Genomic DNA, 25528 nt, shown 5'->3' on the forward strand with positions numbered 1-25528 from the left:
CAGTCAAGGGGCTTTTGCCCAATTTCTGTTCGGAACTGTTTTATGCAGTGTACAGGACTGTAAAAGTCTGATTTTCACTCATTTGGACAGCCAGGAGAGCATTTATTGCTACTGTACCTGCTGATACAGATTTGGCACAGCTTTGTGCATGTTTTGGCATGGCTGTACACTGTTTTGAGTGACCAAAAGGTTCAATTTCAGCTGCTGAAATTGCCGGTACAGGTTTGGTACATCATTGGTGAGCACTTGGTACTGCTGTACAGTACTTTGGAAGGGCAAAAGAGTGTCCAAAATCTGCAGCAACCAGATTTTGGTGTTTTCATCACATAAAGTGGGAGAAAAGTTGCATTCTTGCTTCCGCAGTGGGAGATAAAGCTTGGGAGAAAAACTGTGAGCACTTTGTGTGCTTTTGGTGCAGTGTTTGCACATTTGCAGGGAGTCAGGCCTTGACAGGTTGCATTTTGCTATGGCAACCACAGGTGAGAGCTCTTCATTGCTTCACATCAAGAAGCTTGAAGGCTCGCATAATTATGATATTTGGCAAACCCAGTGCTACAATGTGTTGCTCCAGAAAAAGCAGCACAAGCCTATCAAAGAAAGGGGTGTGATGCCCGCTTCTCTTACAGCTGAAGAGTGGGAAGATATGGATGAGCTGGCAAGATCTACTATCATGTTGTCTGTGTCAGACTCATTACTTTTCAGCATTCGTGAAGAGAAGACAGCTTGGGGAATGTGGCAGAGATTGCAGGACTTGTATGCCCAACAAAGTGCCTCAAGCAAAGTGTATTGGTTGAAGAAACTCATAGGTCTTCAGATGAAGGAAGGGGCTTCTATGACAGCCCATCTAAATGAGTTTAATGGTATTGTCAGCCAGGTTATCAATCAAAAGTTGGCAATGGACGATGAGTTCAAAGCCACTTTTTTGTTATGCACTTTGCCAGAGAGTTGGGACACATTCAGGACAGCCACTAGCAATTCGAATGCTATGCTGTCATATGCAGATGTTGAGGGTGCTCTTCTTCAAGAAGAGATGAAGAGGAAAAACAACTCTGTTGGCAAGTCCAATGCAATGAATGCACGTGGGAGATCCCAGCAAAGGGGGAAAAGCCAAGAAAGGGGAAGGAGCAAGTCTCGCTCCAAAAAGGATTTGGAATGCCATTATTGTGGCAAGAAGGGACACATTAAAAAACAATGCTACAAATGGAAAAATGATCAAAAAGAAAAGGGAAAAGGCAAAGACAAAGAGAAAGACGAAGCCAAAGATGTAAAGCCGAAGGGCAAAAGTGGAGTCAAGATTGAAGAAATCAATGTGTCACATGCAGGTGGCAGTGAGGATGAGGTCCTCTTTACGTCTTCACTTGATGCCCATTCACTTCTTATAGGTGGTCATGGTGTGCACTCATGGATCATTGATTCAGGTGCCTCCTTTCATGTCACAGGTTGCAGAGACTTGTTTGTCAGGTATACTGCTGGCAATGAAGGAGTGGTTTATTTGGGTGATAACCATGCATGCAAAATTCTTGGCAGAGGTGATGTGAGGCTTGTATTTTCAGATGGCTCACAGCTTATGCTCCATGATGTCAGGCATGTGCCTGAGATCAAGAAGAATCTGCTTTCTACTGGACAGCTTGATGATGCTGATTATGTTACCACATTTGGTAGTGGAAAGTGGAAGATTAGTAAGGGCTCACTGGTTGTTGCCAGAGGCTCTAAGGTGGACACTCTTTATTTCATGCATGCAGGTGTTTGTCACCATGCTAATGTAAATGCAACCGAGCTGCCGGAAATCTCTATGTGGCATAGCCGGTTGGGACATATGAGTGTCAAGGGAATGGAGCAATTGTCTCGTTTGGGTTACTTGCCTTCTCTAAAGTTTTCAAGTTTTCAGTTTTGTGAGCATTGTATATATGGTAGGCAACTACAGTGCCCCCACAAGAAAGCTCTTGGACAGAAAGATGCTCAGTTAGAGCTTGTGCATACAGATGTATGTGAGATGCCTCAGCTTTCTTTGGGAGGGGCAAAATATTTTGTGTCATTTATAGATGATGCCACACGCAAGGTGTGGGTTTATCCTCTTCGTTTGAAGAGTGATACATTCTCAGTGTTTGAGAAGTTTGTTGCTCTTGTTGAGAATCAAACTGGCAAAACACTGAAGGCTTTGCGTTCCGACAATGGTGGAGAGTATACGTCCAAACAGTTTCAGGACTTTTGTGATGCTAAAGGCATCAAGAGGGAGCTCTCTACTCCTTATGATCCTCCACAAAACGGGACAGCAGAGAGGATGAACAGGACCATACAGGAGAAGGTCCGTTCTATGTTGTCACATGCTGCATTACCTCATGGTTTTTGGGCTGAAGCTGTTATGACAGCCGTTCACCTTATAAACAGGTCACCTAACACGAGGCTTGGTGGGAAAGTGCCAGAGGAAGTATGGACAGGGAAGCCTCCGTCATACAAGCACTTGAGAGTGTTTGGTTGCGTTGCGTACGTGCACATACGCAGGGAAATGCGCACCAAACTTGATCCTAAGTCTCATAAATGCATATTCCTAGGATATGGTGACAGAGGTGAAATGGGGTATAGACTTTGGGATCCCATAAATAGAAAGATCATACGCAGCAATGATGTCATTTTTGATGAAACATGCATGTATAAGGAGCCTGCAAGGCAACAGGAGCCTGGCAGAGTCATCTTTGATGATGATGGACATCATGGACAACAACAAAGGGCTGTAAATCAGCCATTACAGCAGGAAAACCAGCCCTTAAATGGTGCTGAAAATGGTCCAAATGGACAGCCAGAGATGGCAGAAGATATCCCTATGGATATACCACAGTTAGAGGAGATACCGGGCATTATATTTCAGCCTTATGGCATGGAACAGGAGCCACCAATGGGTGATATGCAGGCTGGACAGCAACCTGCAAATGATGGTCATTGGGTACGGAGGTCCACTAGACCCTCCAGAGTCCCTGACAGGTTTGTTCCAGGGGTTGACTACTTGATGCTCACTGACTGTGGGGAGCCCTCATGTTATAAGGAGGCTTTACAGAGGGCAGACAAGGCTCTATGGGAGCGTGCCATGAAGTCAGAGATGGATTCTCTGCATAAAAATGGAACTTGGAAGTTGGTGCCTTTGCCTGCAGGCAAGAAGGTTTTGCCATGCAAGTGGGTATACAGGCTCAAAGTTGCATCAGATGCAAAGCCAAGATACAAAGCCAGGTTAGTGGCTAAGGGCTTCAAGCAGGAATATGGTGTGGACTTTGATGAGATCTTCTCTCCAGTGGTCAAAATGACCACACTTAGAGCTGTGTTGGCTTTGGTTGCGCATGATGATCTGGACTTGATTCAGATGGATGTGAAGACTGCTTTTCTTCACGGTGATCTCCATGAGGAGATATATATGCAGCAGCCAGAGGGTTATGCAGTGAGTGGAAAGGAGAAGCTTGTATGCAAGCTGAAAAAGAGTCTTTATGGGCTCAAACAGGCACCAAGAGAATGGTATCATAAATTTGATACATTCATGAAATCTCAGAAATTCAGGAGAAGTGACATAGATCACTGCTTGTACACCAAGAAAGCCTTGGATGGCAGTCTATTGATCCTCATCTTGTATGTTGATGATATGTTGATTGCCGGGAAATCTCGTAAAGAGATGGATGCCTTGAAGCAGAGGCTGCATCAAACCTTTGATATGAAGGATTTGGGTGATGCAAATCACATCTTGGGTATGCGGATACTTCGGGACAGAAATCAGCATGTGTTGTATTTGTCTCAGAAGGAATACATTGGCAAAGTCTTGCAGAGGTTCAATATGGACGGGGGGAAGAAGGCTAGTACTCCTTTGCCTCCATATGTGAAACTCAGTGCTATGGACAGCCCACAGTCAGATAGTGACAGGGCTGATATGGCCAAGATTCCGTATGCTTCAGCTTGTGGCAGTCTCATGTATGCCATGGTTGCTACTAGGCCGGACATTGCATTTGCAGTGGGAGTGGTTTCTAGATACATGGCCAACCCTGGCAAGAAGCATTGGGAAGCAGTGAAAGGTGTCATGAGATACCTGAAGGGCACACAGGATATGTGCATTTGCTTTGGCAAACAGGATGCATTAGTGCATGGTTACACGGATTCGGATTATGCCGGTCATCCAGATAACCGGAAGTCTACTACCGGTTATGTATTTACATTCACAGGAGGTGCTGTGTCATGGATATCCAGGATGCAGAAGTGCACTGCCTTATCTACTACAGAGGCCGAGTATATTGCAGCCACAGAGGCTTGCAAGGAGGCATTATGGCTATCTCGGTTAGTGGTTGATTTGGGTTATACAGGGGATATTCCATTGTTGCATTGTGACAGTCAGAGTGCCATTCAGTTGGCAAAGAACCCTGTTTTTCATGCAAAGACGAAGCATGTGGATGTGAAGTATCACTTCATCAGAGAGGTGATAGAGAACAAGCAAATTCAGCTTGTTAAGATTCATACGGATGACAACCCGGCTGATCTGTTGACGAAGAGTTTGCCTCCGGAGCGGTTTGCTCATTGCAGACACTTGATGGGCATTGGATGAGGCCATTTTCAGCCTTGATATGGCCTTGTATATTATCATGTACATGCTGATTTTTTCTTTTCCTTTCCTTAAGGGCACTTTGCCTTTAAGTGGGAGGTTGTTGGGGTAAAGGCGTTATGCCCACCCTTATAGTGTGTACAAGCCCATAAGTTATAGTACATAGTACACTTAGTACTTTTAATGTACTAAGTGCACTATGTGTACTAGTGCAATATACATGTGTGATAGGGGAGTCACACACTCATGCTTTTGATGAGTTGACTTATCCCCACAACTCTCTCTCTCTCTCTCTCCCTTGCTTCTCTGTGTATGTCTCCCATGAATGAACTCTAACCCTAATTTTGGTTTTCTCTGCATCAATTTTGCCCCTCCCAAAGAAAGCTGAGGCATCTCACATACATCTGTATGCACAAGCTCTAACTGAGCATCTTTTTGTCCAAGAGCTTTCTTGTGGGGGCACTGTAGTTGCCTACCATATATACAATGCTCACAAAACTGAAAACTTGAAAACTTTAGAGAAGGCAAGTAACCCAAACGAGACAATTGCTCCATTCCTTTGACACTCATGTGTCTTGTTGGGTTTTATGCTGTGTATGCACCGAGAGGAGTGCTAGTGATCATTAGTAGGTTACTGGGGCACTTTTTACTTCAGTTAGTGGAGGTTTTTTCCCCCAGTTTAGTTCATTTTCACTTATATGCAGTTTATAAGTGTTTTGGTCCACCCGGCACATTTATGGCCGGTCATGTGAACACTTATCCTTTAGGGGTCACTATCATGTGGCTTGTACTTCACTTTTTCCATCATTGAATAGTACAGCAGTCGTGTTCACTCCCTCTGCTTGGTTTTCCACGCCTATTTGCTTTCTGTAAACCCTAACCCTAACCCTATCCTGTCTTCAATTGGTATCAGAGCCTTTGAAGCTTTGCTCAACACCCGTACATTTGCTGCTGCTGCCCGTACAGTATACGAACATTGAGTCAAGCGCCGGCTTCAGCATATGCTGCCCGTACACCAAGCCTGCGCCGCCTTCAACTGTACGTGTGCGCCACCTGCCCGTGTCTAGTCGCCTCCAGTTGGCCTTCAGCCCGTACACCTGTGCGCCGTCAGATCTACTCTGCGCTTGCTGCCCGTACCTGGTCGCCTTCAGTCGGGTACTGCATTAGTCAGTACGCCGCCTATAACTTGAGCGCACGTGTACAGCACACGTGTACTAGCCACCGTACGCCTACGCCTTCAGCGCCAACAGTACTGCAGACCCGACAGTGCTTACTGTCACTTGTGCAGCCATACGCCTTCAGCGCTGACTGAACCTGCAGTACTGTGGTCGCCTCAGAATCCGTACTGTACCTGCTTGCTTACAGAGGACTGGTTTCGTAAAGTACCTGCACAGTACAACAGTCTACGAGTACATCAATCAACTCTTATCTCAGCTGGTAAGGATCACAGGTTTTGAGTTTTGGGCATTCTGTTACGACCCTGTGTTTTTCTCTGGACAAGATGCAGATGTGCACGGGGACATGGTGGACAGTGTGAAATGGCATCAGGTGGGAGTGAAGATGGAAGCCCATGTGTGGATAACCCCATGTGTGAAAGGGGGCAAAAGAGACTTTAATTTAAAAAGGTTTTATAACCTTTGGTGGGGCAAAATTAAAGTTATGAAGGTTTCAAAGCCTTGAGAGACCCCAAGGCAATTTTTAGAGACTACTCCACTTTTGGAGGCTCTGGTCTCTCTCTTGCTTCTCTCTCTTGCTTTTGGGGAGGCGTGCAACTTCTCATGCGTGGAAGGGAGGAGAAGTGGGTCGACTGCATGTTGGCTGCTGGTTGTGGGCTGCGCACATAAGAGCTCGTGCAGATCTGTACGACTGCTCTACAGGTACAGTGTACGGCTGTTGCTGCAGGTACAGTGCATGGTTGCTACAGGTACAGGCAGCGCATATCAGGCTGCTGCTGGTACAGGCGGCGCAGGTCAGGCAGCTGCAGTTGCACATTCAGGCGGCGCAGGCAGGTGTACGACTGCAAGTACAGCTGTACGATTGCAGGTACAGCTGTACGACTGCATGCACAGGTGTACGGACAGGTACAGCTGGTACAGGCGGCTGCTGTACGACAGCTAATACAGGTGGCAGTTGCACACTATTGGGTACGGGTGGCTGCTGATGTTGACCTGTTCGGAAAGGTGGCTGCAGGCGTGTGCTTTTTGGAGGACACTGTGTTTCTACAGAAAGCAAGGGCTGTTTTTCCATGAACATAGACATCATGTCGATGGCGTTCAACTGATGGAACTTTCAGCTTCTATTTGCTTTGGATTCGGGACTGTTTTGGGACAGTTTATGGGCTGTTTTTGTTTGGTTGCAAATTCAGCTTTGTGCTTGAGTTTTTGGCTACGAGTGCAGGTCATGTGGTTATGTTTCTTGGCATGGGAGTTAAGCAAGCTCGCATGGCTGCGTGCTCATGGAGCAGATTGCTTTCTTCCTGCTAGAAAGGAACAGTGGGAACTACAGCTACGAGAATCTCTATGTTGCCAGATGTTTCATGAGGGAATAGGTAACTAGATGTATGGAGACAGGACATAAGTTTCAAAGGGAAACAGGCCTAAGGGTTTCATGTGGAAACAGGTCGTAGGTTTTCTCGACGAGACATGTGTTTGGGTTTCTCCAGGAGATAGGTCACATGCAGGCAGAAGGTACAGGAGTGGACACATGTTTGGTACAGCCTTGCTATTGATAGGACAGGGGACAGGGAATCCATACAGAGATGGATAGTACCCTTGGATGATAGAGAGGGTTTGTACAGGTGTGTCAACTGTATGGTATGCTGGCTGTGATGCGAGTTCTCTTTTGAGAGACAGTTTGGGAGTTTGTGTTGTGATGCAGAAGCACTGGATGTGTCAGGGTGTGATGCTGTTCATAGTGTGAGAGGCTATGGATGGTTGTGGCAGCCTTGATCATGGGAGAAAGCTTTTGTATGCAGACTCAATGTGAGAGAGTCTTTCGATGTGAACAATGGCTGGATTTATTTGTGGATGCCGTGTGGACAGGAAGCCAGATGCAGGTTCTTTGCAGCTTTGCCAAGATCTTACTTGGCTTTCCATACCTCTTTGAACCTCAGCATGAGGAATGCTGTTGAACCCCTCAAGTATCAGGAACTTGTTGCTCTCTTACTACAAGAGGAGCAAATGAGGAAGAATATGAATATGAATATGAACACAAATGCTGAACAAGCATTTACTACAGGTCAAAAGGGGAAAGGGAAATCTCAGCCAAAGAGTGCAAATCAAAATTCAGGTGATGGTGGTTCTTCACAGGATACCAAGAAAGGTGATGGACAGCCCAAGAAGAAGGGCAAATGTCATTACTGTAAGAAGCCAGGTCACTACATCACGGAATGTAGGAAGAGGATTGCCAAAGAGAAGGCAAAGGAAGCTGGGATGTCTGTTAATGATGCTCCTAAAGCTCCTCCAGAGACTGCTTCTTTTGTTGAGGACAGGGATTACTGTTTTTTTACATGCAGCTATGATGCCTCTTGGTCTTCACAGGCACTCAGTTTGACAGAGCATGCATGTACTTGGTATTTTGATAGTGGTGCCTCAAAGCATATCACATCTCGCAGGGATTTGTTTAGTCATGTTGGCCCTGCCCCTGTTGGCAAAACTGTTCAGTGTGCCAACAATGCTTCATATCCAGTGTGTGGCATTGGGGAGATTCAGCTTACAGCCATTGATGGCTCCATTCTCCGCCTTACAGATGCCTTATATGTACCAGGGATAAAGAAGAATTTGTTGTCCATTTCTTCTTTAGCACATTGTGGAATGCAAGTCCACTTTGATGATGATAAATGCATGGTCAGAGACAAAGCAAATGCCTTGACCTTGATGCTTACTGGTACATTATGTCATGGACTTTATGAGTTGGATGCATTTCAGCCAGTGGATCAGTCTGCTTATCATGCATTCACTCTTACTCCAGCTATGGTTGATGCGGAGTTATGGCATGCTCGCATGGGGCATGTAAATTTTGGTAGTCTTATGCTTATGCAGCGACATAATATGTTTACAGATCTACCTCTCATGGAGAAGCCTCCAGATCACATTTGTGAAGGATGTATTTTGGGAAAAATGCACAGGTTTTCCTTCCCACGTGATCAGGCTCTAAGAGCAACTGCAAAGTTGCAACTTATACACAGTGATCTTTGTGGTCCCATGCAGACGAAGTCATTAGGTGGTTGCTTTTATTTTGCAACATTTATTGATGACTTCTCTCGTATATGCTGGGTCTATCCTTTGACACAGAAATCACAGGTATATGATGCATTTTTGGCCTTTGTAGCACTTGCTGAGACAGAGTCAGGATGCAAGGTGAAGACTCTCCGTTCTGACCGAGGGGGGGAATATATGTCACATGTACTGAATTCTTTTCTTGGGAGTAGAGGTATAAAACATCAGTATACTACTCCTTACACTCCACAGCAGAATGGGGTTGCAGAAAGGAAAAATCGGTCACTCATGGAGATGGCCAGATGTATGCTAAAGGCAAAAAGACTACCACATATCTTTTGGGTGGAAGCAGTAATGTGTGCTTGTCATATTTTGAATCGATGTCCCACAAAGGCATTGGTTTCTATTACTCCTTTTGAGGCTTGGCATGGCCGCAAGCCTTCTGTATCACATTTTCGTATCTTTGGGTGTCTCGCATATGCACACATACCCAAAGAGTTGAGGAGGAAGCTTGATGATAAAGCCACAAAATGCATTTTTGTTGGGTATAGCCGTGAGAGCAAGGGCTACAGGTTATATGACCCACTATCTAGGAAGATATTCATCAGTCGGGATGTGATTTTTGATGAAAAATCAGAATTATCCATGGCTGGTTATGAGGCAAATCAGGCTGAAAATGATGTATTTGAAGGTCTTCTACCCATGGAGTTTCATTCCACAGTTGGTGATCCAACTCATGAGGGTACTGGACAGCCAGCAAATGATGTAGGTGGTGCAGAAATTCAGCAGCCAAATCAGCCAGAAGTTGAACCAAATATGGGACAGCAGGCACCACAGGTCAGACATATACCTAGATGGTATTTGAGGACATTACAGGACAGCCATTTAGAAGGTCCTCTTGCTGGTCGTACTCGTAGGGAGACAAGGAACAATGAGCATGCACACATCATGGATTTGAATCTGGTTATGGCAGCCAGTTTACAGGATGATGATGAGCCTGATTCATTCGTGGATGCACGAGATAATGTGCATTGGAACAAAGCCATGCAGGATGAGATTGATTCTATTAAAAAGAATCAAACATGGGATTTGGTTGATCTGCCCAAAGGCAAGAAAGCCATTGGTACTAAATGGGTCTACAAGTTGAAAAGACATGCAGATGGATCCATTGACAGGTACAAAGCCCGTCTAGTTGCAAAGGGCTATGCACAGAAGAAGGGCATTGATTATGAGGAGACATTTGCTCCTACATCCCGTATGTCGACACTTAGGTGTGTCATTGCATTGGCTGCACATCGTGGTTGGGTTGTTCATCAGTTGGACATAAAGACTGCATTCCTACATGGGGACCTCGAGGAGGAAGTTTATGTATTTCAGCCCATGGGATTTGCAGAACATGGTCATGAGGGGAAAGTATGCAGGCTGAAAAAGGCCTTGTATGGTTTGAAACAAGCTCCACGAGCTTGGTATGCAAAAATAGATGCTTTTCTACTCACTCAGGGATTTGTGAACAGTCCATCAGAGACCACTTTGTATGTGAAGAAAGAAGAGACAGATCTGCTGGTCATCAGTCTTTATGTGGATGATCTCTTGCTCATGGGATCAAATGATGACAAAATTGCAGCATTTAAGGAGATACTGCAACAGACATTTGACATGTCTGACTTGGGCCTTGTACATTACTATTTGGGCATACAGTTTGTGCAGGATAACAGAGGCATTGGGTTGTTGCAATCACGTTATGTTGCTAAACTTCTGGAGAAGTTTAAATTTCAGGATTGCAAGCCTATTAGTACTCCTATGGAGCCTGGGATGAAACTGTCACTACAAGATGACAGTGTTTCCTTTGATGCCACTACATATGCTCAGGCTGTTGGGTGCCTCATTTACTTGTGTAATACAAGGCCAGATATTCAGTATGCAGTCTCTCAGTTGAGCAGATTCATGCACAGCCCACGGTTGTCACATTGGCAAGCTGTGAAGCGTGTATTCCGTTATTTGCAGGGTACCTTGTCTCTTGGGTTGCTTTATCCTGAGGGGGGTGACATGCAGTTACATGCTTACAGTGATTCAGATTGGGCTGGTGATTTTGATACCAGACATTCCACTAGTGGGAATTGTTTCTTCCTTGGCGCTTCATGCATTTCTTGGCTAAGCAAGAAACAGACCACAGTGGCCACTTCATCTTGTGAGGCAGAGTACAGAGCAGCCTACACTACTACTGTTGAGTGTGTTTGGCTGCGTCGTCTTATGACTGATATGGATATTTCAGTGGAGGAGCCTACACCTATCTATACTGATAGTCAGAGTGCCATTGCTGTGGCCAGGAATCCTGTGTTTCATGCTCGCACGAAACACATTGAGATTCACTATCATTTTGTTCGGGAGAGACTCCAGGCAGGAGATATCAGTCTGATCTACTGTCCTACAGATCAGAATGTGGCAGACATCTTCACCAAGGCATTACCACGTCCGAAATTTGAAGCATTCCGCAATGCTTTGAATTTGTTTCCTTTTGGTGGATGATGTACAGTGATCACATATCACTCCAGGGGGGTTTGTTGGGTTTTATGCTGTGTATGCACCCAGAGGAGTGCTAGTGATCATCAGTAGGTTACTGGGGCACTTTTTACTTCAGTTAGTGGAGGTTTTTTCCCCCAGTTTAGTTCATTTTCACTTATATGCAGTTTATAAGTGTTTTGGTCCACCCGGCACATTTATGGCCGGTCATGTGAACACTTATCCTTTAGGGGTCACTATCATGTGGCTTGTACTTCACTTTTTCCATCATTGAATAGTACAGCAGTCGTGTTCACTCCCTCTGCTTGGTTTTCCATGCCTATTTGCTTTCTGTAAACCCTAACCCTAACCCTATCCTGTCTTCATGTCTCAACCGGCTATGCCACATAGAAATTTCCGGCAGCTCGGTTGCATTTACATTAGCATGGTGACAAACACCTGCATGCATAAAGTAAAGAGTGTCCACCTTAGAGCCTCTGGCAATAACCAGTGAGCCCTTACTAATTTTCCACTTTCCACGACCAAATGTGGTAACATAATCAGCATCATCAAGTTGTCCAGTAGAAAGCAGGTTCTTCTTGATCTCAGGCACATGCCTGACATCATGGAGCATAAGCTGTGAGCCATCTGAAAACACAAGCCTCACATCACCTCTGCCAAGAATCTTGCATGCATGGTTATCACCCAAATAAACTAATCCTTCATTGCCAGCAGTATACCTGACAAACAAGTCTCTGCAACCTGTGACATGAAAGGAGGCACCTGAATCAATGATCCATGAGTGCATACCATGACCATCTCCTGTAAGAAGTGAATGGGCATCAAGTGAAGACGTGAATAGGACCTCATCCTCATTGTCACCTGCATGTGACACATTGATTTCTTCAATCTTGACTCCACTTTTGCCCTTTGGCTTTACATCTTTGGCTTCATCTTTGTCTTTGTCTTTGCCTTTTCCCTTTTCCTTTTGATCATTTTTCCATTTGTAGCATTGCTTTTTGATGTGTCCCTTCTTGCCACAATAATGGCATTCCAAGTCCTTTTTGGAGCGGGACTTGCTCCTTCCCCGTTCTTGGCTTTTACCCCTTTGCTGGGATCTCCCACGTGCATTCATTGCATTGGACTTTCCAATAGAATTATTCTTTCTGTTCATCTCTTCTTGAAGAAGAGCACCCCCTCAGCCCCCCGCCTGCACCGCCAGCCTTCTCAGCCCCCCGCCTCCCTCTTCTGCGCCGCCCTCGTCTTCCCCCCCCTTCGCCTTCCTTGCGCAGCCCCCCCTCGCCCTCCTGCCTCCGCCTCCCCCCCCGGTTTTTTGTTTTCCGCCTCCTTCCTTACTTCCCCTCCTCGCCTGCCCCCCGTCCCTGCTTCTCCCCTTCTCCCCGCCTCAGCCCCCCGTTCCCCTTTTTTCGGCGATTTCCGCGTAGTGGAGAGGTTTTTTCTTGGTTTCGTCTCTTCGATTCAGCCAGTACCTGGTCTTTTCCCTTAGGAGGACTCCATGGCAGCCTCTCCGTCAGCCCCGACCGATACAGGTCTTCGATTAGACTTCTCAGATGCAGAGCAGCAGCTTCTCGCGTCCTCCGTTTCTTCCTTGGAGGCCTCTTCCTTGGTTTGCAAGGTGGTGGGTAGCCGCCCAATGCGGAGAGAGCTACGCGACCTACTGCAGGGTAGCCTCATTGGCGAGACTGCAAGAATCGTCAGCGTGGATTTTTAGGCCGCGGCTACTACCAGGTGGAGTTCGAGTCCCCTCCAGCAGCTCAGAGGGTGCTGGCTCGGAGCCCCATTGCCCTACGCTCCTCTCGGGCGTTCTTTGCACGGTGGACCCACGGTTTCGACCCATCGTCTGATCCACTGGCAGGCGCGACTGGATTCCCCATCACCGTCTGCTTTCCAGGTCTCCGAAGGGAGTACTTGCCCCTCTTGCCGTCCATAGGCAGGGCTTTCGGGCAAGTGGTGGAGGTGCCACAGACCGCGGCCTCAGTGGTTGCTCGGGCAGCAGGACTCCCGGCCATTCGTGTTGTGGTTCCGTCACCAGAGTCCCTCCCGAAGACGATCCTCCTCCCTTGTCTTTCTGGAGGACATCTGATACAGCGCGTGGAGTATTCGGGCCTCCCCGGCCAGTGTTTCATATGTCGGGAGATGGGCCATCTCGCACGCACATGCCCCCGCAAGGGGGTTCATCCTTCACGCTATGCGGCCTCTGGACCCACTGCAGGAGACCCGAGAGGTGGCCAGCCACCTCCGAGACCGGACATCCCTGGCTCGCCACAGCAGGCACCACCATCGGACGAGCAGGCTCCAGCGGAGAACGCCGCGCAGACCCAGGAGACTGGCGGCTGGCAGGAGGTTCGCCGGCGGAAACGCCCGGCCCGCAGGGACCGTCGCAGACGCCAGCAGGCAGCACAGGCTGGTGGACAGGCGACTCCGGCTGGCGTACAGGCACCTACCCGCAGTTATGCTCCAGTCAGGGATAGGCGGCCTGCAGGTCCCACCCCGATGGACGAGGATTCAGACTCAGTGCCCGTTGTTGAGGCCGATGGTGGAGCCTCTCACGTGGAGACACCACTCCCGCCTCCCCCCCCGGGGGGCCCCGCCCCCTCCTTGGAGCAGTTTCCTGAGGATCCCCGGACGCTCTCTGCGACCCCCGGTTCCCCTCCCCCCCCACCCGGAGAGCACTCTTTCCTCCCCCCCCTCTCCCCCCCCCCCCGCCCCCCCCCTCCCTCCTCCCCCATGCGGCCCCCCTTGACTCCTATCCTCTGGCAGATGCCTTTACATCCTCCACTCGCTCTCCCCCCTCCTCGCCGCGAGCCCCCATCCCCCCTTCGGCCTCTCCAGGATATTTCGCCAGACCACCCGCTGCCCCGGGGCAGCGCAGCGGGGTAGGCCAGAGTTCAGTCCAGCGGCTGTTTCACCGCCTCTCCGGGCCGGTGGAGATGGCGATCCTAGCTTCGCCCGCCACAGAGTTCTCTCCAGCCTCCCCCGGGGGGCCCCCACGAGTGATGGGGTTACCAGTGGATTACAGTTTTTTCAGGTGCCTCCAGCTGGATGCTGGCCCATTCGAGACACTGGTCGCGCCCTTGCGAGTTTGCGTGGTGTGCCATCCCTCTCGTTCTCCTTCAGTGGTGAGCAGCATGGTGGCCTTCTCCTTTCCTCTCAGCGTTGCCCCAGACACAGCATGGGACTGCAACTCTGTAGAGGAAGTTCTTCGTGACCAGATACTGGAGTTTTCTCACCACTTCAGTGACTTGGGGCTCACGGACTTATTGCAGACCCGACTACACTCAGCCCGCATGAGCCTGTTTGGTATAGGAGATTGGCGGGTGGATCCGGTCCACACATCAGTTGAGGCGGTGCTATTGATTCTCCTCCATGCCGCCCCGAGGGTGCAGCCTACCTTTCGATATTTATATGCAGAGGAGTGGTCTCACGCCTATGCTCTGGACAGGGCGAAGGCGGAGTGGAGCTGGACACAGACTCAGGTCACCCTCTTTCTGGAGAGACTCCGCACCCGGACAGACAGTGACTACTCTCCTTCCAAGCCGGCGCCCAAGACTCACAGAGTGGAGGGCAGATCATCCGGACCGGCTGAGAGGGGTGAGCCAGTGGTGGCTGCTTCACTTGCCACAGCTCATCCATGAGGATCCTCTCATGGAACATCCAGGGTCTCGGTGGACGTCGCTGCTACATTGGTCGGGGCAGACTTCGCCAGGAGATCCAGAGGGCTCTCGTTGGAGGACCCATAGATATCCTCTTCATCCAGGAGCACCACCTTTCTGCCGGGCGTACCCGCACCTGCGGGAAGATCTTGCCAGGCAGGAGTCACACTTTTTGGTCCCCGGCATATGGCCCCCAGGGGAATCAGGGCGGAGTATGCATTTCAGTCAGCGAGCAGCTTCTTTCCGAGGTTGTGGACTCTGGCACCCTGGTTCAGGGTCGCGCGCAGTGGATCATCCTTCGGGTTGGGGAAGATCGCATTGGCTTCCTCAACTTCTACGCCCCTAACGGGGCATCCGGGAGAGCTGAGTTCTGGAGCACCATTAGGCAGTCCCTCCCCTTGGCAGACCACTGGTGCCTAGGAGGGGATTGCAACATGCTGGAGGATGCAGAGGACAGGCTGGGGGGCAGCCAGGAGACCATTCATGGGCCAGAGCTCGCTGCCTGGGAGGAGCTTGTGCTACAGGTGAGAGGCCAGGATCCGTGGACTCTCCCGGAGTTTGGCAGGTTGCAGGGGAGTCTCTCTTTCTCGCGCTCGGATAGACGGGCCACAGGAGTCAACCTCTCTCGCATCGATAGGTTCTACATTGATGAGTGGGCTTGTGATAGAGGTGGCACCGTGGGCATACTTGCAGGCTCCTCGCTTTCAGACCACTTCCCAGTGCTTCTCCAGATTGAGGACCCTACGAGAGGAGAGCGGGGCCAGAGCGTCCGGATTCCAGATTGCCTCATAGAGGAGCCTGAGATCGCGATCAGAGTTGAGCAGGTCTGGCAGGAGCTGCAGTTCAGGAGAGGCTCGGCAGCCAGTGATCTTGCCAGTGGCTTGCAGGAGATCAGTCGGATGCTCAGACTGGCTGCCTTGGACCGTCTGGAGGCCTTCAGAGAGCAGGAGAGGAGCTTACGGAGGAGTCTAGCGTCCCTTCAGAGACTCCAGGAGAGAGATCCTCTGAGCCCCTGGATCTCAGAGCAGATGGAGACAGCCCGCACTGAGATCAGATCCATCGAGGAGAGGCGGGTGGAGTTTCGATTCCATGCTCGGGCTTCTTTTTGGACTCAGGCTGGAGACAGAGTGACTCGGGATTTCTTTGAGGCGAAGGTCTCAGGCGGCTTCGCCAGGCTGATGGCCAGGTTGTGGTGGATCCCCCCAGGGTTCGGGCGATAGCCACAGATTTTTACAGGGATCTTCTCTCTGCTGAGCCAGCAGACGACAGGGTGAGAGAGGCTAGGGAGGCGGTCTGGAGCTTCACGAGACCGGTTGTGCCGGTCCATTTGCAGCACTCCCTTCTCTCCCCTTTCTCGGATACGGAACTGGAGGAGGCTCTGCAGGCATTACCTCGGGGCAAATGCCCAGGAGAGGACGGTCTCTCAGTGGCTTTCTTCCAGAGATACTGGGGCCTCCTTCATAGGGGCTTCAGATTGGCACTCCAGGAGATTATGGAGACGGGAGTCATGCCGGACAGCATGGCAGAGGGGTTGATCCACTTGATCCCCAAAGAGGGAGGAGACAGACTGGAGATTAGACAGTGGAGACCGATCACCCTGCTAGGCACGGCCTACAAGGTCCTAGCTAAGGCGATCAGCAGGCGGCTGCAGCCTCACCTTCCGGACATCATCCACACCACGCAGACAGGCTTCATCCAGGATAGGAGCATTCTGGATAACATTTTCTCTTTCTGGGAGGCTACGGCTTTGGCTAGATTTCGACAGGAGGATCTGGCGGTGCTCCTTCTCGACTTTGAGAAGACATATGATCGGGTGGACTGGGCCTTTCTGGAAGGCACTATGGAGAGGATGGGCTTCCCCCCTCAGTGGATTCGTGGGGTCTCTGCACTCTACACTTCGGCTCATAGCCAGGTGCTGATACAGGGCGTGTGCGGAGAGAGGTTCCAGCTCTCGCGCTCGGTGCGGCAGGGGTGCCCCTTGGCGCCCTTTCTTTTTCTTTTTGTGGCGGAGGCCATGAGCACCTTCTTGACGGCACAGGATACAGGTTTGAGGGGCCTCCAGCTTCCCATCCGCACCTCGGAGGAGCTCCTAGACTCGGAGTTTGCGGACGACACTGCTGTCTATCTTCAGGGAGGTGAGGAGAACCTCCGCCGCTTCGCCTCAGCCATGGACAGGTTTTGCAGAGCTTCGGGCGCTTTGATCAACTGGCACAAGTCGTGTGGGCTGTGGGTCAGTTCTATGCCCCCCCCGACTTGGAGGCCAGTTGATGGTTTTCAGTGGCTGCCGCCCGGCACTACAGTGCGTTATTTGGGATGCTATGTGGGCATTGATATATCTCCGGAGCAGCAGATAGCCCCCCTTCTTCTGAGTATTCGGAAGAAGCTTCTGTATTGGAGTACCGCTCGTTTATCTCTGGCTGGCCGAGTAGTTGTGGCCAACCAGGTTCTGCTCGCTACCATGTGGTACATCACTTCTTGCTGGGCCTTCTCTCGGGCGTGCATTGGCCAGGTGCAGAGGCTCATCAGGAACTTTCTTTGGTCCGGAGGCGACGGGCGACCCGCCAGGGCCAAGGTGGCATGGGCTGTGATCACTCAGCCGAGGGAGAGAGGCGGCCTGGGCATTGTAGATCCTATTTGCCAAAGTCGTGCTTTGCTTGGCAAGTTGGTAGTTCGTGGTCTCCTGCCAGGCGCTGAGCCGTGGAAGGAGTTTCTTGTTTCCAGGATGCTCAGCCGCACTCCTTCTCTTAGCGGCCCCTGGACCCCCAGCATCAGGTGGATCTTTACGGAGCAGCGATCCAGAGGAGTGGGCCTTGGCTTCGAGGAGCGTTTTGCAGCCAGCCTTCTGAGGGCCTGGGCGCATCTGAGGCCGTCCCTTTTCCAGACTCCCCCGGGCACCGATGAGGAACGCTTGCGGCAGCCATTGATATGGAACCCCTTGATTCGACTTCCCAGTGGCCATATGGTTGGCTCGCGGTCTCACGTGTCGTGGGGCCCGTTGAGCTCCGGCCCGGCCCAGTCCCTAGACGACTGGATATGGTTTCAGCAGTTGCCTCCAGAGGTTCAGGAGAGGAGGCTCAGTGGGATGAGGGGCAGAGAGTTGATGAGACAGGACATTGAGGCGGCCATCCCCCGGGAGTGGCGGACCCCAGTACAGGACCCTCCACCTCCACAGTGGATGGGTGTCTTTACTCGGCATGAGATCCTTCTAGCGGTCTGCGGCACAGCGGAGAGCGTCTCCCCACTCACTTTCGAGGTGGGAGAGGGTGGCCAGCTCCATAGGACACGACTGGATTTGGATGGGCTCCAGGGTTGTATTCTTCAGAGGGTACGGGTGGTCGGCTTTCATCAGAGGCAGTGGTATGTAGACCCCTCACCGGCCTCGATAGGGGAGGACTGCTCTTGGAGATTATGGGCATGGGACAGCAGGCCTCTTATTCGCCTCCAGTGGGATCCAGGTGAGTGGTTTTGGCGAGATCCCTACTCGGCCCCTACCAGCCCTGCCATCCCCTTCTTTCAGTACACAGCGAGGCTGGGGCGGCGGATTCAGAGACACAGGATAGCGAGCACCCCGGCAGCGGCCGAGCATTGGCGGCGACAGGGGCTCTCTCCTGCCTTTCTTAGGGACTTCTGGCAGCGCCTTTGGGCCAGTTTCCAGCCCCGGAAGGTGACGCTTTTTCTCTGGCTCACAGCGCATAGAGGATTGGCTGTGGGGGCTTGGCTAGCTTTTGGCAGACACCCAGCGTCCTGCCCTCGGTGCGGCCATGCACAGGAGTCACAGCGGCACTGCTTATGGGATTGCCCACAGGCACAGCAGGTCTGGCAGCGCGCTCTCAGGATGGTTTTTGCAGGCTCACCAGGTGAGATGTTGGTGACGTGGGGTGCGGTGGCTTGGGCCACGGACAGCGGCCCTGCACTTGGATATGAGGACGTCCCTGGCAGTGTGACCATCCAGGTCTCTGACAGGGCGATGGCGGTGGTTCCGACACCAGACTTCTCTTCGGCAGCCTCTCAGGAGGGGGTCGGGCAGAGATGGGAGATGATCAGCAGCATGACGGCTTGGCACATATGGAGAGCCCGATGCAGGGAGGCCATTGACCACCAGGCGACCCCACCGGCGGAGGTCATACAGGCCCTCTGGGTGGACATCATTCACACCTTGAGAGGACACTGGGGGAAACTCCAGGGCGACTCGGATCGCATGAGAGGGCGCCGCAAGGCTTTCCTCCGCACTTGGCAGCCTGGTCCTTTCCTCACCGCCGCGAGGGACGAGGATGTCACTTGGCACTATAGACCGCCAGTTTGGCTTTTCTCACCTCCATCATGTATTACTAGGTAGCCCCCCCCAGAGAGCGGCCAGCCACGGGGGGGAGCTCAGGTGTTCATTGTGTTTTTTATCCCTCCTTGCGAGGTGAGCTTTGTAGCCATATGGCGTTTTCTCAGTAACTAATAGAAGGATCGTTTTTCCAAAAAAAAAAAAAAAAGAAGAGCACCCTCAACATCTGCATATGACAGCATAGCATTCGAATTGCTAGTGGCTGTCCTGAATGTGTCCCAACTCTCTGGCAAAGTGCATAAGAGAAAGGTGGCTTTGAACTCATCGTCAATTGCCAACTTTTGATTTATAACTTGGCTGACAATACCATTAAACTCATTTAGATGGGCTGTCATAGACGCCCCTTCCTTCATCTGAAGACCTATGAGTTTCTTCAACCAATACACTTTGCTTGAGGCACTTTGCTGGGCATACAAGTCCTGCAATCTCTGCCACATTCCCCAAGCAGTCTTCTCTTCACGAATGCTGAAAAGTAAAGTGTCTGACACAGACAACATGATAGTAGATCTTGCTAGCTTATCCATATCTTCCCACTCTTCAGCAGTAAGAGAAGCGGGCTTTACACCCCTTTCTTTGATGGGCTTGTGCTGCTTCTTCTGGAGCAACACATTACAGCACTGGGTTTGCCAAATGTCATAATTATGTGAGCCTTCAAGCTTCTTGATGTGAAGCAATGAAGAGCTCTCACCTGTGGTTGCCATAGCAATATGCAACCTGTCAATGCCTGACTCCCTGCAAAATGTGCAAACACTGCACCAAAAAGCACACAAAGTGCTCACAGTTGTTCTCCCAAAGTTTATCTCCCACTGCGGAAGCAAGAATGCAACTTTTTTCCCACTGTATGTGATGAAATCACCAAAATCTGGTTGCTGCAGATTTAGGACAGCACCTTAAATGTGCTCTGTTGCCCTTCCAAAGTACTGTACAGCAGTACTAAGTGCTCACCTGTGATGTACCAAACCTGTACCGGCAAGTACAACAGCTGAAAATGAACCTTTTGCTCACTCAAATCAATGTGCAGCCATGCCAAAACTTGTACAAAGCTGTACCAAATCTGTACCAGCAGGTACAGTAGCAATAAATGCTCTCCTAGCTGTCCAAATGAGTGAAAATCAGACTTTTACAGTCCCGAACACTGCATACAACAGTCCCGAACAGAAATTGGGCAAAAGCCCCTTGACTGCAAGCTGATTTCTGAGAATTCAAGGCATAAAAGTCTTGCTTGCTGTTTTGCCAAGCTCAACAAGCATAAAATCTTGAAAAGCCCCTTGATTTAAGATCAATGGTACATTAACGCACATGAAGGCATCCAGAGTCTTCGCGATGCTTTCCCCTGGCCACATCACATCCAGTACATAAAAGCCCCTTGATTTACAGGCACATTGAGTGCTTGACAGGCATTAACACATTGCCCAAAGCATCAAATGCGATTGCCTTCATGTAAATCAATCCAATCGGCACAAAAGTTCCTTGATTTGCACGGCAATTTGCTGCAATTTTGCCCGAATGTGCGATTTCTCACATCATACAGCATGTATGAATGCTTAATTGCACAATTACATCAAAAGCCCCAAATTTCGACATCCAATTTCCTGCAAATTGATCCTGATTGTGACCAATGTCACCCAATTTTGCCAACTTTGCTCAAAAATTGAGCAATTCGGCACCTGACCTGCTCAATTGATGATTGTACCTGCTCAATTGCAAATTGGACATGCAAATTTCAAAAAAATTGAAGCAAATACCTCAGGTAATTTTTGATTTTTTGTTGCAGAAAAAAGGGTTGATGAATTTGGTGCTGCTATTGTAGAAATGGTCGCAGCATGCGGTTGCGGTGGCGGAGAAACCGTTGGTGGTATAGAAGCGAGACTGTAGGAGGAGACGGGAAGCTCAAGACGACTTGCACACAGTCGTAGCAGCGAAAATGGAACATGCAGGTGTACTTTGCTACGCCTTGGGGCCAAGAGTATCCCATGTGGCCACCAATCGCTACACGTTCACCGCACCTGCGAGCTCCTGCGAGACGGGAACAATGCGCGAGCTCCTGCGAGACGGGAACGTTCAGCGGAAGCTCTATGCGTGCAGCGTGTGTACTGCACTATGTGGCAGCTCTGCAGTCTACGCCTCCTGCTTCACCCGTCCGCGATTCCAGCTGCCCAGCCACGGGCTGCTCCCGCTTCACCCCCTCGGGCTGCTCTCCTGCACCTTCCGTGCCATCGCTCCCAGCTGCCCAGTCACGGGCTGCTCTCTTTGGCTGACTGAAGGTGAGCTCCCTCGCTCACGCCTCTCTGTACCTGCCGTTTTGCTTCATCACCATCGGCTGTCGCCCGTCAACGCCCTCTGCCTACACTCTTCGCCTTGTGTGGGCTGACCTGATTTCGCCCAGCCACTCGTCGTGTCCACACGTCTCCCTTGCACACTGAATTTATTACAGATGCTGATAGAAGACGAAACCCCTACGAGCCAGTGATTCATGAGCGAGTGGGCTAATGGCAAAGCTCCACGAAGAAGCCAACGATGCAGCACTTGAGAACAAAACCCTAAAACCAGGGCTCTGATACCAGTTGAATGGGAGAGAGAATTAGGGTTAGAGTTCATGTGGGAGACATACACAGAGAAACAAGGGAGAGAGAGAGAGAGTTGTGGGGATAAGTCAACTCACCAAGATGAGTGTGTGATTCTCCTATCACACATGTATATTGCACTAGTACACATAGTGCACTTGGTACATTAAAACTTAAAAGTACTAAGTGTACTATGTACTATAACTTACGGGCTTGTACACACTATAAGGGTGGGCATAATGCCTTTACCCCAACACGGAATAGGCCAGGACGAGAAGAGTCATATCCTAAACTTTCTCCTCGCTATTATGGACCCTTCAAGGTGATTCACAAGATCAATGAAGTGTCAAACAGGCTTGCTTTACCTAGTCATTGGAAGATTCACAATGCCTTTCATGTGAGTCTATTTCGGAAATATGTGGGGCCAGATTTTGATGAGCCTGTCACAGAAGATCCACCAGAGATTGAAGAGCTTGAGGAGATCCTCCAGCCAGAACAGATTGTTTTTCACAAGGAGCGAAAGCTACCTGCCGGAAAGCTTTCCAAGAGATACCTTGTGAAGTTTAAGAATTATCTGCCTATTGATGCCAAGTGGGTAAATGAAGATTATTTTGTTGATTACCCGCAGTTGTTGCAGGCATATCTTGAGGCTTTTCAGTTGAAGACAACTCTTTAGAAGCCCGGGGGGATGTCACCAATTGGCCGACCATTTGGTCCATCTCCAGTTTTTGCGTCTCATTCACTTGAGGCCAAGCCAGTGTCTCATGTGAAGAGGCCAGTATTTTGCTGACATGGACGGGAGCCAGACTGGTACCCGTGTGTTAGCAGGATGGTGTCGTATGGACGGGAGCCAAACTGGTGCCACCCGTGTATGACCTGGACTGTGTTCGACCCATGGGATTGTCACGTCATGGAAGAGCCAGTATTCGTGCCGTGTTTTGCCTATGGGACTGTCACACCATAGGGAGACCAGGTTTTTATGTTTTACGTCGTGCCAGTTTTGTGCCGACAGATATTTTGTACTTGTTCCATGAATGGGAGATATGTCCATGTTACTTATTGCACATGCACACATGTTTTGCATGTTTGAAACTGTTTTCGCATGACATGTATTTTTGTGTTTGCTTGCTTGACGTGTTACTTACTGAGCGGGGACGCCTGCCAGTGAGTCGTGAAGTTTGCTTTGTCTTCTGACGAGTTTTAGTGCATGTGAACAGGTGGTAAGTATATTGCACATGTTATTTTAATATTTCATATTCTAACCTTTTGTTTTATAAGGTTAAATGTTCACATTCATTTAAAAGTGGGCACCCCCTATGGGCACCCACTTAGGGGCCAAGGTGGGGAGCCCCACTTAAGTGTGTGTGGGGGTGGGTGCATGGGCACCTACCCAACCCACCTTAGAACTGGCCACCCACATGCGGGGGGGCCAGCCAAATGAAAGTGTTAACTCCACTTTAAGTTTTATAAAAAAAACCTTCTCCTTCAAGCGTGGACACCACCCACTTCCACCATCTTCGTGAAGAGCAAGAACCAGCGATTGTTTACGCAACCCCTGAGGCGGCTCTTTCCATCATCTCTGAGGCGGCTGGTTCTGTCTTGCAGACGGCTGTACCCTCTGCTACGGCTGTACCCTCTCCAGCTGGCTGCGTTGAACCTTCAGAATAGGCTGCGCTTCATTCACAGCAGGCACGTGTCCTTCCCAGCCGACGGTTGCTTTCTCCCTCCAGTGGGCGGCTGCCTTTCCTCTGCAGGCGGCCATAACAGGCGGGTTGTGCACGCTTCCTCCTTCTCAGGCTGGGCATACACTCTAGAGGGTTGTGCGCCTTCTCCTTCTCCTCCTCTGCACAGCAGCTACCATCAACAGAAGGATACAGACGGCTGCTCCTCCATGCCATCTTCTCTCCACGCTGCAGCCAGGAAACTCCTCCCTTGCAAGTGGGTGTTTCCTCTCTCATAGCAGGCGGCTGTGCCCCTTTTTGCGGTTGTACTTACCCTGGTGGCTACACTAAGTTTATCTACAAGGCGGCTGTGCCATCTCTTTGCACATCTTCTCCACGGGCGACTACAAGAGGAATTCACATCTCCTGGGTGGCTACATCTTCTACACGAATACCTCGGGTATTGGTCCTCTATCTGCCATCCACAAGTAAGTGAATTTCAGATTTAAGTAAAGTATTTTTGTGTTAAATCTGATAAGGGATTCCCGACTCCCTATACGGCCAACACCCGTTCGGTGCCAGGTAGTCCAAGCTCTATTGGCGAACCTCGGTCCAAAGGTGCTGAGATCGGGAGAGCCAGGCGTTAGTACGAGAGCGCCTGTTTGTGTGTGGTCTCGGAACACCAGTGAGGCGCTCTCCGCGGAGTCCAGTGAAAGCACAGGACCGTAGAGACTGGACCACGCTAGTGGTCATTCTGCTTCGAGTATCTACTTCGAACGTCGACTTCGAGCATATTTGTTTGGTACTGTTTTCATATGTACATGGACATCATCTGGTTCTTGGAACCCATGGAGCATTGTATTTGTTAAATACTCCCAATAAATATATCATATATTGAGGGGGGGGTCGGCCCGTTCCGGCCCCAATGCTGGTGTCCATCTTTCCATTTCATTTCATTTCAATTTCAAGTTGTATTAAGTTGTCCATTTCAAATTTGTGGTTTTAAAGTTGTGCTATTAAGCGTGTGGGTGTCCAACGGAGTCTTCCCACTTGACGGGATCGGTTTCATTTTGTGTACGGATAAGATGTGAAAATCACATTAGTAACTAAAGCTTGTGTGTTTTTCCTTGTGAAGGATGTTGTGTTAGCCTCAATGCTAATGAGGTCTAATCCGGTAGCTGCTCAACTTGCTCCAAAGTTGAATCTCACAAAAGAAGGCTTTTACAGTATACCAAAGGTATACATCAAGACTAGGCTTGATAATTGCTTTCCAGTGTCAAGCCAAGAAGACATGGCAAGGGAACACGGCATCAAAGACATATTCACTATTGACTCGGATCACAGTCCTTTCTTTTCAGCAGCAAAGGAGCTACAAGCATGTCTGCTTCAAGTTCAAGCCAAGTATGGCTCACAGTAATGCTAGTGTGTACATTAATGCAAGTGTGTTTATTAGTTAAGCCAAGCCATTAATGCAAGTGTGTATATTAGTTATAATGAGTACTTGAATTTGGAGCCATCACCATGCCTTCTACTGTTGGCAAGCATGAGAATATCTTAATTCAATCAAAACTGGATTTTTTATTGTCTATTGTTTAGAATGTCCATGGTGTGTTGCAACGAGGTGTGCCAATGAATTTCACACTTATGGCTAAGAGATTTTTTCACATGTGCGGTTAAGAGTTCCCATAACTATGTACAACATACAAAAACTCACTTCTTAGCAAAAGTTTTGAGTTTATAGCATAAATCATAATTTATAAAATTATTTCCACACAATTAGGAATTGGAAAATCTTTAGCTGTAAAACTATGGCTTTACAAAACATTTAACATGCAAGTTTAAACATTAAGAGAAAGAAAACTCCTAATACTCATTTCATACCACAAGATATCCTTGCTTATTTTTAAATGAGTTGGTCATTACTTTTTTTAACACGCCTTTGTAGATACACTAGTTGATTGGTCAAGGTTTCCTCTCTAACTTCTTTATTTAAGTCGTAAAACAAAAGAC

General features: G+C 49.4%; 1 protein-coding gene across 1 annotated transcript in view; it reads left to right on the top strand.

Moving 5' to 3' along the window:
• The window catches only part of LOC147617287 (methylesterase 18-like), an 85422-nt gene extending 60316 nt beyond the window's left edge, over window positions 1-25106 (top strand). The window contains exon 4 of the mRNA XM_086776920.1: window positions 24654-25106. Within this exon, the coding sequence (XP_086633046.1) occupies window positions 24654-24935 (282 nt within the window). The 3' untranslated portion in view covers window positions 24936-25106. The remainder of the gene's footprint in view (window positions 1-24653) is intronic.
• Window positions 25107-25528: the final 422 nt, after the last annotated feature.

The sequence above is a fragment of the Cibotium barometz genome, chromosome 37, assembly GCF_041138505.1.
Source record: "Cibotium barometz isolate CiBa-2024 chromosome 37, ASM4113850v1, whole genome shotgun sequence".
NCBI lineage: Eukaryota > Viridiplantae > Streptophyta > Polypodiopsida > Cyatheales > Cibotiaceae > Cibotium > Cibotium barometz.